Source organism: Hibiscus syriacus, unplaced genomic scaffold, assembly GCF_006381635.1.
Source record: "Hibiscus syriacus cultivar Baekdansim isolate YM2019G1 unplaced genomic scaffold, ASM638163v2 tig00001349_pilon, whole genome shotgun sequence".
NCBI lineage: Eukaryota > Viridiplantae > Streptophyta > Magnoliopsida > Malvales > Malvaceae > Hibiscus > Hibiscus syriacus.
The window spans coordinates 831,173-844,918 of NW_024061867.1; the positions used below are offsets into that span (position 1 = coordinate 831,173).

General features: G+C 32.8%; 1 protein-coding gene and 2 pseudogenes across 1 annotated transcript; 1 reads left to right on the plus strand and 2 right to left on the minus strand.

Annotated features, from left to right (window-relative positions):
- Positions 1-275: 275 nt before the first annotated feature.
- LOC120126176 lies at positions 276-2,575 on the minus strand (annotated as a pseudogene).
- A 598-nt stretch (positions 2,576-3,173) lies between these two features.
- Positions 3,174-6,374, minus strand: LOC120126147. The gene is made up of 7 exons (XM_039144421.1): positions 6,189-6,374; positions 5,446-5,780; positions 5,231-5,324; positions 4,704-4,825; positions 4,341-4,493; positions 3,700-3,798; positions 3,174-3,521 (listed from the first exon to the last, which is right to left on the minus strand). The coding sequence occupies exons 2-7, from the start codon at positions 5,761-5,763 to the stop codon at positions 3,471-3,473; spliced, it is 837 nt and encodes a 278-aa protein (XP_039000352.1). The 5' UTR covers positions 5,764-5,780; positions 6,189-6,374; the 3' UTR covers positions 3,174-3,470.
- Positions 6,375-11,716: 5,342 nt separating this feature from the next.
- LOC120126157 lies at positions 11,717-12,562 on the plus strand (annotated as a pseudogene).
- The last annotated feature ends 1,184 nt before the right edge of the window (positions 12,563-13,746 follow it).

A 13,746-nucleotide genomic window follows, 5' to 3' on the forward strand; every position in this document is an offset into this window, starting at 1 on the left:
CGACATCACCCTCGGTAATGGAACAAGACATCAACATTAAAGACATTGCAATCTGTTTCACCAAACCTTTGGGTTTCATATGACGAGAAGCTTGCAGCCTACGTTAAGATAGCTGATCAAATGAATTTTCGAGCAGAATGCAAATGAAGAAATGAATTTTCACCCTCAACTGTCCGATTTCACATCGAGCTCCAACGGGATCATTATTCGCTCAAGTTTTTATTACAGCTCTGAAGGTATCTGAACAAATGAATAGCTCTTAGGCCTTAGAACAGAGAAATGAATGAATTCTGGGTACAAGTTTTATACTTCAATATCCAGAGTTTCATATTTAAAACTAGTTCAATAAGGCTATACAGATGTTCTTTAATAATCAACAACAAATACCAGCAAAACACAAATTTATACTCCTTTTAGATGCTAAAGTAGTTCAAAAAAAGGGCAACTATCGGTGTTACTAGAATCACAAGTTCGCTTCAGAGGCAAGTGTCAGTTTAACACCATCTTTAAATGGAGTAGGTGAAATATTCAGTGACTGAACCAGCTTGGTGATATCCATAGATATATCAGCAGGGGACATGACACCACGGTCAACCTGATAAACCAAAAAGTTGCCGCAAACGATCCAAGTTCAAAGGGAATAAGCTAAGAGAAAAGAGAGAGCATGGTAAGAATTTCGGGATCATGCAGTTTATGCTTATTGCATGTACAGAAAACCTATCTAGAATCAGAGAGCCTTATAGGAAGGATGAATCACTAGACCATAAATTAAAGAATAAACTACAGCATACGACAAAGTTCGGTGGAATAAGATTTTTTTTCCCTTCTTTTCTATGGCTTTTGTAAGGTATACTTACAGATGATGCATATATTGGTTTAATTAATGACAAATCATGTCCTCTAATCTGTGCCACAGCCTCAGCCATTTGAACATGGGAAACCCTGTCCGGTCCACCAACATTTAGTAGCAACTGCATTTTCTTACCCTCTGGGATAAGTAACATAAGATCATAATCGCTATGTCATATATATGTGTGTGTGTATACGAAAAAAGAAATCCCGATGAAATTGTCTTTGCAGAAGTAAAAGAAGAACAAGGACTTGCAAAAGGGAGCAACCTCCGTGAAAATGAGGAAATGGACAATAGATGCACCAAAAGGAAACAAACCAATGGTAAATAAGCAAGTTAAGAATGATTAATGCTATCAAGCTAAAATCTTCCTTCACAATTAAAACTATAAAACTAGGAGACGCGGAAGGACTAAAAGAGAAGCTCACGATATTTTATCAGTAGAAGTACGGATAATAGCTTCATACCTGATAACCATTTCTCAATCAAAGTCCGGATGACCGCCACAACATCCTTGACATACACCGGGGAGCGATACTCATCATAAAAGAACTCCACTTTATCTCCTTTGGAAAGGACACTGTCAATCCACTGCAACATGCTCGGTTATAAATCACAGTTTAACAAAATAATCATGAATGGAAACATGCATAGTGTATTGCTAGTGTCATTGTGTACTTAACTACTCACAAGGGTTATGACTCAAGAGTTATGTAAATCAGCATGGATGTTTTTCCTTCCAAGCAATGTCTACTTAATCCCTAAATTTATTTAGCTGAAAATTGGAAGATTCAAATCCCCTGATATTTTTTCTACATGCATTTTCAGTTATCATCATATACAAAACAACAACTAGTTATGTTTTTAGCCAAAAAAAAAGGGGAAAGGATAAGCGTTTTCAGACCTGAATAGGAAGAGATTTAGGAACAGGTGATACAGTTCGTGGCCCAAATATAATACTACTTAGAATAGCAAAATTTGTCCATTTCTCAGAGATGAACCGCTCAGCTGCAACTTTTGATTTTCCATAAACATTAACAGGAAGAGCTTCATCTTCTTCCTTGTAAAACGATTTCACTCCTTCATACACCAATGAATAAATCCAACATCCAAAAAGAAAAAAAAGCACTTCCAACTCAGACATTATATCAAATAAATAGAATTCATTAAAAAAACAACAACAATTCACCGACCTTGATCCGTTGAGAGATGAATAAGAAGAGTAACGTCATTTTGGGTAAAGCTTGATAATCAGTTTACAAGAGAAGTAGGCACATTGATAGATGTAGCGGCATCAGGGTCTTTCTCGCAAGCGCGTGGAACCGATAGAGCAGTGCAGTTCACAACCACATCACGCTGCCATTAAACAAAAAACCACAAGCTTTAAAAAAGAATTAGTGGCTGTGAAAGAGATCGAAAGGAAGGGAACAAAACCTTGCCAAATTGGTGAGAAATGAAATGGAAACCAGCTCCTGCCTTCAAATCAACGTGGAAAGCGAGAGAGCCGGGGAAGGAATCTAGCAGAGGTCGAGGAGGAAAGGAGTTGTAGGTGAATGCCAATTCATATGGGGTGATTCCTTGTATCTCTGAAAATCCTTGCAAGAGATGTTGCCCCAAGTAGCCTGTACCGCCCACTACCAACACTTTCTTAGTGCCCATTTCTCTCTTCCTAGATGACCCCAATTTCGGGTTTGGGTTTTTTTTTTTCCTCTCTTCTTCTTCTTCTTCCTTTCGGGTAGGAAGTTTCGTCAAGGCTGGTACCGTTGGTTGGATTCTGGAGATTTAGCGAAGGAAGCTTCTTAAATTCTTAATCACTCATCACTATTCACTGTCGCTTTGTGGGATAGCTATTGGATTGCACGTGAGTTCAATGTTGTAATGAGTCTCTGTCTCGGCTAAGACTGCCTACTGGTAATAAAATAAAGGGTAATTTACGTAAAAGTCACTTTAACTATATTCAAATGCTATTTTAATTATTAAAATTTTAAAAAATTATAAAATATTATTTTGATATCATAATAAGTGTAAAATTTTTATAAGTTTAATAACTATTTTATAATAATTTGTTACAGTTTAAAGATTATTTTATATTGTTTGATAAAATTTAATATTTTTTACTAATTATTTTTTAATTTTAAAAGTTTAACAATGAAAATGGTCATTCAATAATCTCAGGTATACTTTATCCTCAAATAAAATGATTTTCGAAAGAAAATCCTTACGGCTATGCATACAAAAGGATTATTTATTTATTTCACTTTCATATTTTTCTTTGCATTATTCAGACGTTTAGTAATCTGATAATATTCTGAAAGAGACAATGAAATATAATTATGTGACTTAATTTCATAAAGCTTGGACAATGGTACAAATTTTACTTCACGAAAATTTACAAGTCCGAGATTAAGGCCTATGTTTATAATGTTACATGCCAAGTGAAAAAAACAGCAAAAAAGAGGGACAATGAATTGATGAACTTGTACAAAAGTAAACCCTACTTATAGAACACCAAGAAGAAACACAAAAGCTTTTGCTTATTAAAGCACATAAAAGTCTCTTGAAGTTTGATGATATGAAGTTAACTCTGCATTTCTCGGTATTGAAACTTTCTACACCTTTCTCAGCTACCCTTGGAAGAAGCTTGGGACTTCTCAACGAGAAACTCGATTTTCTGGCCAGGCATATGGTATGAAGCATTAGTTCAAGGGTTGAAGAAAAACACATTAATAAGAAATATATATATCTTGGGAGTTCTGACATTCATTTCTGGGTCAACTAATTATTCTCAGAACCGACTATGCCGACAACCCTTTTCTCGGTACAATAAAGAGAAATGAGATGGTGCAAACCTTTACTGATTTAGTGACTTCATCAAGTTTTTGCATAAACAACTCTCCAGGCATCATTGATCTTCGCTCCACGGAAGAATGACGTGGTGAAGCTGATGTCTGAAAAACATATGTAACAGCAATTAGTAAAGCATGTATCCGGCTGGGAAATAAAACTATGAAATACTAGCACAGATGGCATGCAGAAAGGAAGCGATTCATTTTTCATGCCGTAAAACATATTTACTAGCATCCTTGTATTTGTTCTTGGGGAATCTTGTTTAATCCAATGTTTTCCTACAGCAGTGCTTGATACACGACATAGTTATCTTTTGTACTCAATACTCATGCTTGAATATTAAAAAAAAATTGTGATATTCCCATCAGAAACCACTTAAGCCTACTTTCTCCTATCAGAAGAGAATCTAAAAACAATCTATTACCATATGACCTTACAAGCTTGATGGCAAAGCTGTGGATTTACAGGGTCAATCTTTTTTCCAAGTTCTATAACTAAATTGGAATTTATTGCATCCTAAATCCAATTGACTTGAATAGGAAGACATATTATAGACCTATCCAAGAACAGGTATTTTCTCACGCTTACCAGAGAAATGGTGTGATTAGTTATAAATTTTAGAGGCTTCAATTGATCAAACTACCTTCCAACTTTTGGCCGGTGATCTTAGAATAGGCTGCCCTTCTGTGAATGATGATGTCATTCGAGATACAGTTTCCACTTCACCTGTGACAGTAGAAAGTTTCCAACTTTTACCAACCTCCTGTATAGCTTTTGCAGCTTCTCTTACAATGACCTGCAAGATATATGAACTTCTGATTTTCAATCTCCATAAGGATGCCTTGCATGCACAACAGCAATTCAGCAAAACATTTTAAACAAAGTTCATTGTAATTGTTTATGAGAATGAATCTCATCATTTTCCAAAGATTGTATGCCAGGGGTATTTTTAAGAAAAGAAGAAAAGAAAGAAAAAAAATATAACATAAGAAATCAGTTCCATTGCCTTTCTAAGAAGTGCAGGGTTAGCAACCCCTTGAACCTGTAGTTCATCAACAGGTGCCGCTTTTCCATGGGCTATGCTTTCAACTCTGAAAGTATGGATACCGTACACTGATTGCAACCAGCCTGCCAAAACCAAACATATTAATTAGTCTTCTGAAGGAACCACTGTACTGAAAAGTTTATATTGGCCATGTGCTCAAATAAAGACAAAACAAGTTAAGAATCAGAATAGAATAAACTTATTTTATTCACAAGACTGTCGAATTCCACATCATTAAGAATGGCCAAAGGATTAAATATTCAATGATTCATGGACAAAATGACAGTCAAGTTTTGTCAATCAAATCAGTTGCAGCTCTTAGGCAACAATAAATGGAAAGGGGATCATAATACATAGTATCGTTCTTTTACCTTGATGAGAAATCAATAAGAAACTTTCACTTGCAAAATTATCCACCACAGAGAGAAAGGAAACTAGGGAAGTAATTAGACAAGAAACCAAATATCTATCAAGTGCAGAACAAGTACCTTGTTCAATTATAATATCAATGACCTGGGAAAGAGGTACATGCTTCTCTATTGTTATTTTGCCCCAAAAGGGTATGAAAGAAGGCCTCGAAACCTTCAAAATAATAGCATAGAAAGGATTAAACTCAAAGTAAACTTATTTCTCATTGACAACTACCAAGAAGTTTATGTAAGTTCAGACCCTATATCTTTGTGCCTTAACTTTATATCCATACCTCATAAACTACTTCACTAGGTGTGACATACAGCTTGCGTGATGAAATGTCCTTTTGAAGCACGTATCTTCTAAAGGGCAAGTAGAGCAACATGATGATGCCAACACCCCAAGCCAAAACCAGCAATAACGATATAGAAACCCATATAATGGTGTCATATTGAAGATAATTTCTTGCGAGTTCTTCAAAGGAAGCCACATACAAAATCGGTTGAGAGCTGTCTAATTTAAAGTCATCTTCCAGCGCTTCAGGATCAGCAAGTAGCTGGTCCTTTGACGAACGAAGTTCAGATAGACCACTAGCATGACCCAACAACATTCTCTTGTGTGCACAAACTAAGAACAGAAAAAAAAAACACAAACCATCAAAACTAATCCTAAGTTCAAAAAGTACCACAAGTCAAAGCAAAAACAATAATATTCCTTTCAAGCCAAGAGAAACGAAGAAAAAACAATGTCAAGCAATAAAAAAGTTCCCCAAATATAAAAACAATGTCAAGCAAATAAAAAGTTCCCCAAATAGAGTAAGAAATTTGCACTGAATCACGTCACCAAATTTCAAAAGTGTTACCAGTGGTCCAGTACTTTGGCTGGAACTAACTACTTAGCTAGTACTTCCTTTTTCAAAAAACAGGAAAGAATTTCGGGAACCAAACAGCTGGTATAGATTCGAGACACTATAAAAGCAAACGGCAAGTAAGTTGAAACGAGAAATGTTAGAGAAGGAGAGATACTTCATATTACCTGAAAACCCAGGAAAATGTTTTGGAAACTCGAACGTGAATAGAAAAAAGAGTTGGAACTGAAGTTTTTAGGGTTTTGAAGTGAAATTTCCAGTATTGGGGATTTAGTACAAGGGAAGAAATTAGCAGTCTACGGTTTGATGATGATCATAGAGCTACACTCCAAACCCCCAGAACGGCACCAAACATTCAATCGGAATGTGCAGGACAGAAATGAGAATCGATTTGGTGTGGATAGTCCTATGTTATTTTTGCATACGTGGCTGACACACTGATTATATTTCCACGTGTATCGTTGCCTTTTTTCTTTGGACCCACCACCACCTATAAACCTCATTCGGACATCCTTAATTAAACTTTGGGGTTAATTACATGATTGGTCACTTATGTTTTTGTTTTGTCCATTTTCCCACACTGATTTTAAAAAACATAATATATAGTTACATTTGTTTTTATTTAATTAATAGGTGATCACCATCAGTTAATTGTCATTAAATATTTTGATATAATCACAAATTTGATTCTTATTATTTATATATTCTCTCAATTTAGTCTTACTTTTAATAAATTAAAATAAATTTAATCCTCTAATCGAATGTGCTAAGTGTCATTGGTACCACGTGTCATGTCACGTGTCACCATTCGGTTGGAGGACTAACTGTTCAAAGTATTGGTGGAAAATAAATATATTAAATTAAAATAAATTTATTCCTCCAACCGATTGGTGATGCATGTCACTAGTGACACGTGGTATCATTCGATTGAAGGATTAAATTTTTCTTAATTTATTAAAAGTATGACTAAATTGAGATAATATATAAATAATAGGGACAAAATGTATGATTATATCAAAATATCATGTCACCTAATATGTTAACTGTTAACGACAGTTAACTCGTAGTGACAACATCTTAATTAAATAAAAACGAAAGTGAACATATCTTAATTAAATATAAATGAAAAATGACCATATATTATTTTTTTGAAATGAGTGAGTAAAAGTGGACAAAACATGAAGATAAATGATAAACCATGTAATTAACCCTGGATTTTGTTCTTAATTTATAAAAAGTAAAAGGATTAAATACATAATTGATCACAAAATTTATTTACTCTAATCCACTTTAGTCTTTGATTTTTTTCCATCACTTTTTATTATAGATGGAAGAAATAGTGTCAAGATGATTGGATGACTAATACTTTTAATTTAGATGAAAAGTTATAATGATAATTTTATAAAAGAGATATGAAATAAATAAACTCATGAAAATTAATTAATAGTATTAGAGATCGGGAGAGTGTCCTCTATTCATCCTTACATGTTTGATCATTGAATTTATTTACTCTTATTCACTTTAGTCATTGAATTTTTTCATCACTTTTATTATGGATAAGAGAAATATTTTGAGACGATTGAGCGATTCATTTATTTAATTTGAACAAGAAAATTATAATCGATGATTCTGTAAAAGATATATGAAACAAGTGAACTCGTGAAAATAATTAATAGCATTAGAGTTAGGAAGGTGTCTTTCTTTTCATCCTTACATAATGATTTATATGTTGGTTTATATAATCGTTGATTTATACATCACTTTTATTATGCGTGAAATAAATATTGCCCAGACAATTAGACGATTCATCTTTTTTTAATTTGAACGAAAAATTATAATAGGTGATCCTTTAAAAGATATATGAAATAAGTGAACTTATAAAAATAATTAATAGTAATAGAGATCGAGAGAGTGCCTTTCTCTTCATCCTTATATAATAATTTATATATTGATTCTTACATATTTGATCAGTGGTTTTATTTACAATTATTCACTTTAATCATTGATTTTTTTCATCACTTTTATTATGGATGAGAGAAATATTGTCGAGATGATTGAACGATTTATTATTTTAATTTAAATGAGAAAATTATAATCAGTGATTTTGTAAAAGAAATATGAAATAAGTGAACTCATGATGATTTTCTATTGATTTTTTGCGGTGATATGACCTAGGTTGTAATAATTATCTATATTCTCACAAAGTAAATAAATATGGTTATGAAGTAGTGGACTTGAGTTTTACATTATATGTGAGTTTGTCGGTGATAATGTTAGAGGATTGTAATTAGTTGAAAGATATGTAATTCTGAAAATTTTGATAAACGAGAAAATTTTGATAAACGAAAAAATGACAACGAAAGTATCGGTACTTGAGAAGAATTTTCCCTCAATAAATGCTGTCCAGACGCCTTGAGTACCGATACTCGGGTTTAGAGTATCAGTATTGCGTGCAATCATTACAAAAATATAGCCGTTGAGAAGAGGGGAATATCAATACTCCATATAGAGTATCGATACCCGTATTTATACTCATAGAGTATCGATACGAAAATCACCTACTGAAATCGTGTTTATCAAAAACTTGATAGGAGTAACAGTACTAGTATCGGTACTTCAGTGTATTTTTATACACTAGTATCAGTACTGCAATATATTTTTACATTGGTATTGATACAAGTATCGGTACCACTTGAACAATATCAGTGATATTCTTGCAGTATCGATACTCTAGTGTTAAAATTTGATTTTTGACTCAATTAAAATTCAAAACCCTTTGTAAAATGTTTGAAAATTATTTCCAGTATATGACTTGAATTTTTCAAAAGAGTAATAAATAATTCTAAACTTTCTAACTTTGAAAATAGTTTCTATATTCGAATAGTTGAATCGAATATAAGCTTAAAAATCGAATTAAAAATAACCTTAAAATTTCTTTAAACTTATTTACTTTTGGTATATCAAAATCTCAAAGCATGGTTAAACAAGCACTGAAATGCTAGGCAAAGGCAAGGATTTATTCAAGCTGGCTTCTGGTAAATTTTTAACCCTAAATTTTTTTTATATGTACCTGCCTTACGTAGAAATTTAATAAGTGACAGGCTCTTGAATAAGGCAAGCATCAAGTTAGTTTTTGAGGCAGATAAACTTATATTTTTCCGAAATGATGCTTATGTTGGAAAAGGTTTTCTGAATGATGATTTATTTGTCATAAAAACTCAACTTAATGAGAATAAAGCTACTACTTCTGCTTATACTGTTGAGACTATTGATATGTGGCATGCTAGATTAGGACATGAAAATATTCACTCTTTAAAGAAAACCGATAAAAATGAATATTCTGCCTAAACTAGACATAATTGGCTTTAACAAATGTGAGATTTGTGTAGAAGCCAAGCATGCTAAACCTCACTTTAAAACAATTTCTAAAAGAAATACTCAATTGTTAGAACTTATACATACTGATCTAGCATACTTTAGAAACTCTGAAAGTAAGGAAGAAAAACACTATTATATTACTTTTGTAGATGATTATTGGAGATACACAAAAGTATATCTCCTAAGAACTAAAGATGAGATTAAAAACTTCTTTCTTATTTATAAGGCAGAAGTTGAGAATAAGTTAGATATGAGAATAAAATGGGTTAGATCCGATAGAAGTGGTGAATATGGATCAAATTTCTTAAAAAAGGTGTGTGAGAAGAATGTCATAATTCACAAAACTTCTACTTTCTATTTCCCTCAACAAAACAATAAAGCCGAGAGGAAAAACAAAACTTTAAAAGAGATAATGAAGTCATTGTTGATAAGTTCTGGGTTAGGTGACAACATGTGAGGGATGTCATTTTATCGAAAAATCACATTTTGAATCGGGTACCTCATAAGAAATTAGATTCTACTCCATACGAATTGTGGAAAGGCTACGCTCCAAATCTATAATACACGAAATTGTGGGGGTGTCTGGCTAAAGTGGGCTTGACGGACATTAAGAAGTCCATCATCAGTCCTAAAACCATTGATATAGTGTATGATACAAAAAGTGCCACATACAAGTTCATGTGTTTACAAGACTACTATATTTGTGAATCTAGGGATGTTGTGGTCTTTGAAGATACTTTTCCACTAAAGAAACCTAGATTAAATGAGGAAACGCAAATAGAAAAATCACCATATACTTCTTCTAGTGTACCTGCTAGGGGTTCTCAAGAGATTTAATTTGAACCTATAAGAAATAAAAGACAAAGAACTGAAACATCTTTTGGATTAACTTTATCACTTCCTTTATTTATGAGATAATGATTTAGACTCAATATATGATCCTATAGCTCAAATTTTTCTGTTAGATGAAGATTCTAAGACTTATGAGGAAGCTATAAGATTTATTGATTATAGTTTCTGGAAAAGCACTATTAATAATGAACTATAATCAATAATGTCTAATCATACATTGAAATTTGTTGACTTGCCTAGAGGATTTAAACCAATCAACAACAAATGGGTATTCGAGAAGAAACTCAGACCATATGGTTCGATCCAGCAGTACAAGGCAAGGCTAGTTGTCAAAGGGTTCACTCAAAAGTTTGGCTTAAATTTCTTCGATACCTATTCTCCCGTAACGAAAATCTCAATGATCCGTGCATTATTTGCACTAGCCTCCATTCACAAGTTGCAAGTACATCAAATGGATATAAAGACTACATTTCTGAATGGAGATCTAGATGAGAAGATCTATATGGAGCAACCTCTTGGCTTCAAGACTCTTGGCATGGAAGTCAATATGTGTGACTGAAAAAGTTACTTTATGGTCTGAAGCAAGCTCCTAAACAGTGGTATGAAAAATTTGACAAAACTAGATTGAGTTTTGGTTTTGTTGTGAATGATTTGGATGCATGCGTATATTCGAGGATGTTTGGTATTGATTGCATCATCATAAGTTTATATGTTGATGACATGTTGATTTTCAGTAATAACATTGAGTTCATTAACAAAACAAAGAATTTCTTATCTACTAAATTTAAGATGACTGATTTGGGAGAAGTCGATGTGATCTTAAGTGTCAAAGTTACCAAAACTTAAAAGGAATTTTCTTTAAATCAAACATGTTACATTGAGAAACTGTTAAAGAAATTTGTCAGTTTTGATGTCATCCCTGTTCTAACTCCTTAAGACTCTAGCATGCATCTCTTTAAAAATAAATGAAGTAGTGTTTCCCAAACCGACTATGCTAAAATAATTGGAATCCTAATATTCTTAATGAACTATACTCGACCTAATATTACCTACGTTGTGAGCAGACTTAGTAGATATACTCATAATCCAAGTGGTAAACATTGGGTTGCTCTTCGACGTTTACTCAAGTATCTTAAGGGTGCGATGGATTGAAAACTTGAGTTTGTTGATTATATTGCAGTTTTTAGAAGGATATTGTGATGCCAACTGAGTTTTCTAATAATGATGAGCAACGATCTCGTGAAAGTATGCGAAGCAAACCTGTATTGTTCATTCCACTATGGAGTCATAGTTTATAGCTCTCAACTTAGCTGAGTAAGAAGTCGAATGGCTCAGAAATTTATTAGCTGAAATTCCATTATGGGGAAGACCGACTCCTCCAGTCTCCTTACTGTGTGATTCACAAGCTGCGATATGTGTGGTCAAGAACCAGGCCTTCACCAAAGGGGCTTACTACATTGGGAAGATGATTTGGAGCAAAGGCTACGGAGAACTATTTAAACTAGTACATGATCACCAAAATGAGCTCGCTGGTCTTGAAGTTGATCTATATGGCAACGGAGAGGTCTCCGATCAAGTTAAGGAAGCTGCTAGCAAGCTGAAACTGACGCTTAGAGTGCTTCCTGGTCATGATCACGCCGATCCTTTATTCCATGAGTAAGCCTCATTTGGTTCTCACACCGTCCTGCCCCCTTTTTTTGGTCCGGGTGATGAATGAACCATAATTTTTTCCCTTGTGTTCCTATTCAGTTACAAAGTGTTCTTGAATCCTAGCACCACAGATGTTGTTTACACAACCGCAGCCGAAGCATTGGCCATGGGAAAGATTGTTGTTTGTGTCAATCACCCGTCTAACGACTTCTTCAAGCAGTTTCCAAATTGCCGAATATACGACGATGAAAACTGTTTCGTTGAAGTCACACGCAAGGCACTGAGTGAAGAGCCTGTCCCATTGACCGATGCACAGCGACGTGAGCTATCTTGGGAAGCAGCCACGGAGCGGTTTTTAAGAGTTTCTGAGCTAAACCAGGTCCCCACAACAGAAACGGAGAAAATATCATGGAAGAAATTTGCATCGGTCTCCTTAAACCTGTGGAAAAACATATAGGACACTTCAGCATATGTTCACCATCTGACCTTAGGATTCGAAGCAACGAGAAGAGCATTTGGTGCAATTCCGGGGAGATTGCAGCCGGATGAAGAGCAGGTAAAGAACTTGGGCTGACCAGCTGATTGAAAGTTGAATCATTCTTTGTAAATTTATTTCAAAACATATTTGGAATGCTATCAAAATTCATTTAATGGCTACGTTTACTTTGTAAATTATTTCTCAACATATTTCGACCAATTTATTTATTTAGTGTTTGATTCAGTTCATCCTATATTTCAGGGTAATCGTATCCAAAGTTCATCCTGAACTACTAGATTTATATCTTCGATAGTGTTAAAAATAAAATGAGGCGTTTAGATTAAGTAAAAGATATTATTATTATTATTAAATGAATAATTTTTTTCGAAATCACGTTCCTCTCATTTCATTAGGTATTAGATAATACCCTCTCATTTGGACAATAATACTCCCTGAAATAATGTAACTATTTCAAAATGATTATAAATGTAAATCTATTTTATTTATTTTTAACGATTTAGGAATTTTTTTAACACTTACAAAATAATATGATGCATATAAATAAAAAGTAAATTAAAAATATATCAAAATTTTATTTTATTTTGATTATTTTTACGTATGTCTTCTATTCAAATTTTATTTTTTTTATATGTATTATTTATAATTAATTTTCATGAAAGGATTTTATATTATATTTTTAAAAATATTTTCTATTAATTTTTTCATATAAATTTATATGATATTTTACTGTATAACTCATACTTGTAGCATAAATAAAAAGTGTAGAAATTAACACATACTTACATCAGGCTAAGTATATGCATCTCTCAACCTAAAAATAAACACATACTTACATTGGTGTAAGTATGTACATTTCTCATAAAAAATATATTAAATTATTTGTGTATAAATTTTATTAAAAATGTTAAAATTAAAAATAATAGAAAAAATATATGTTCGATAAGCTTTAATGAAAATATTTTGACATTAATATTGAGAATTAAATTTGTTAAAAAATACATCTAAAAGATAATTTCGTAAAACATACATTTTTTCTATCTTTTATTCATTCAACCAAACATTGTAATCATACATTTCTATCAAACAAATCAAAAAAGGTAATACAACATTTCTAATAATATGTCAAGTAATGTAACATTTCGGTAATGTTTATACAACATTACCAAAGATAATCTTACATTCCGTGAACCAAATGACCCCTACGAGTAATATTAATACTACTTTAGGTAATTAAAAGTGCCTACGATAGTATTCATTTTATTATTACTTCTTATAAATTAAATAAATGTATTATACATTCATATTGAAGACACCAAATTTCGTCCACTAAAATTATATTATATAAT

Excerpts from the sequence above, each read along its gene's own strand:
- LOC120126147 (XM_039144421.1), bottom strand. The coding sequence starts at position 5,763 with ATGTTGTTGGGTCATGCTAGTGGTCTATCTGAACTTCGTTCGTCAAAG. Across the intron at positions 5,325-5,445 it reads CTAGTGAAGTAGTTTATGAG|GTTTCGAGGCCTTCTTTCAT; the intron begins GTATGGATATAA and ends ATTATTTTGAAG. Across the intron at positions 4,494-4,703 it reads ACCCTGCACTTCTTAGAAAG|GTCATTGTAAGAGAAGCTGC; the intron begins GCAATGGAACTG and ends TATATCTTGCAG.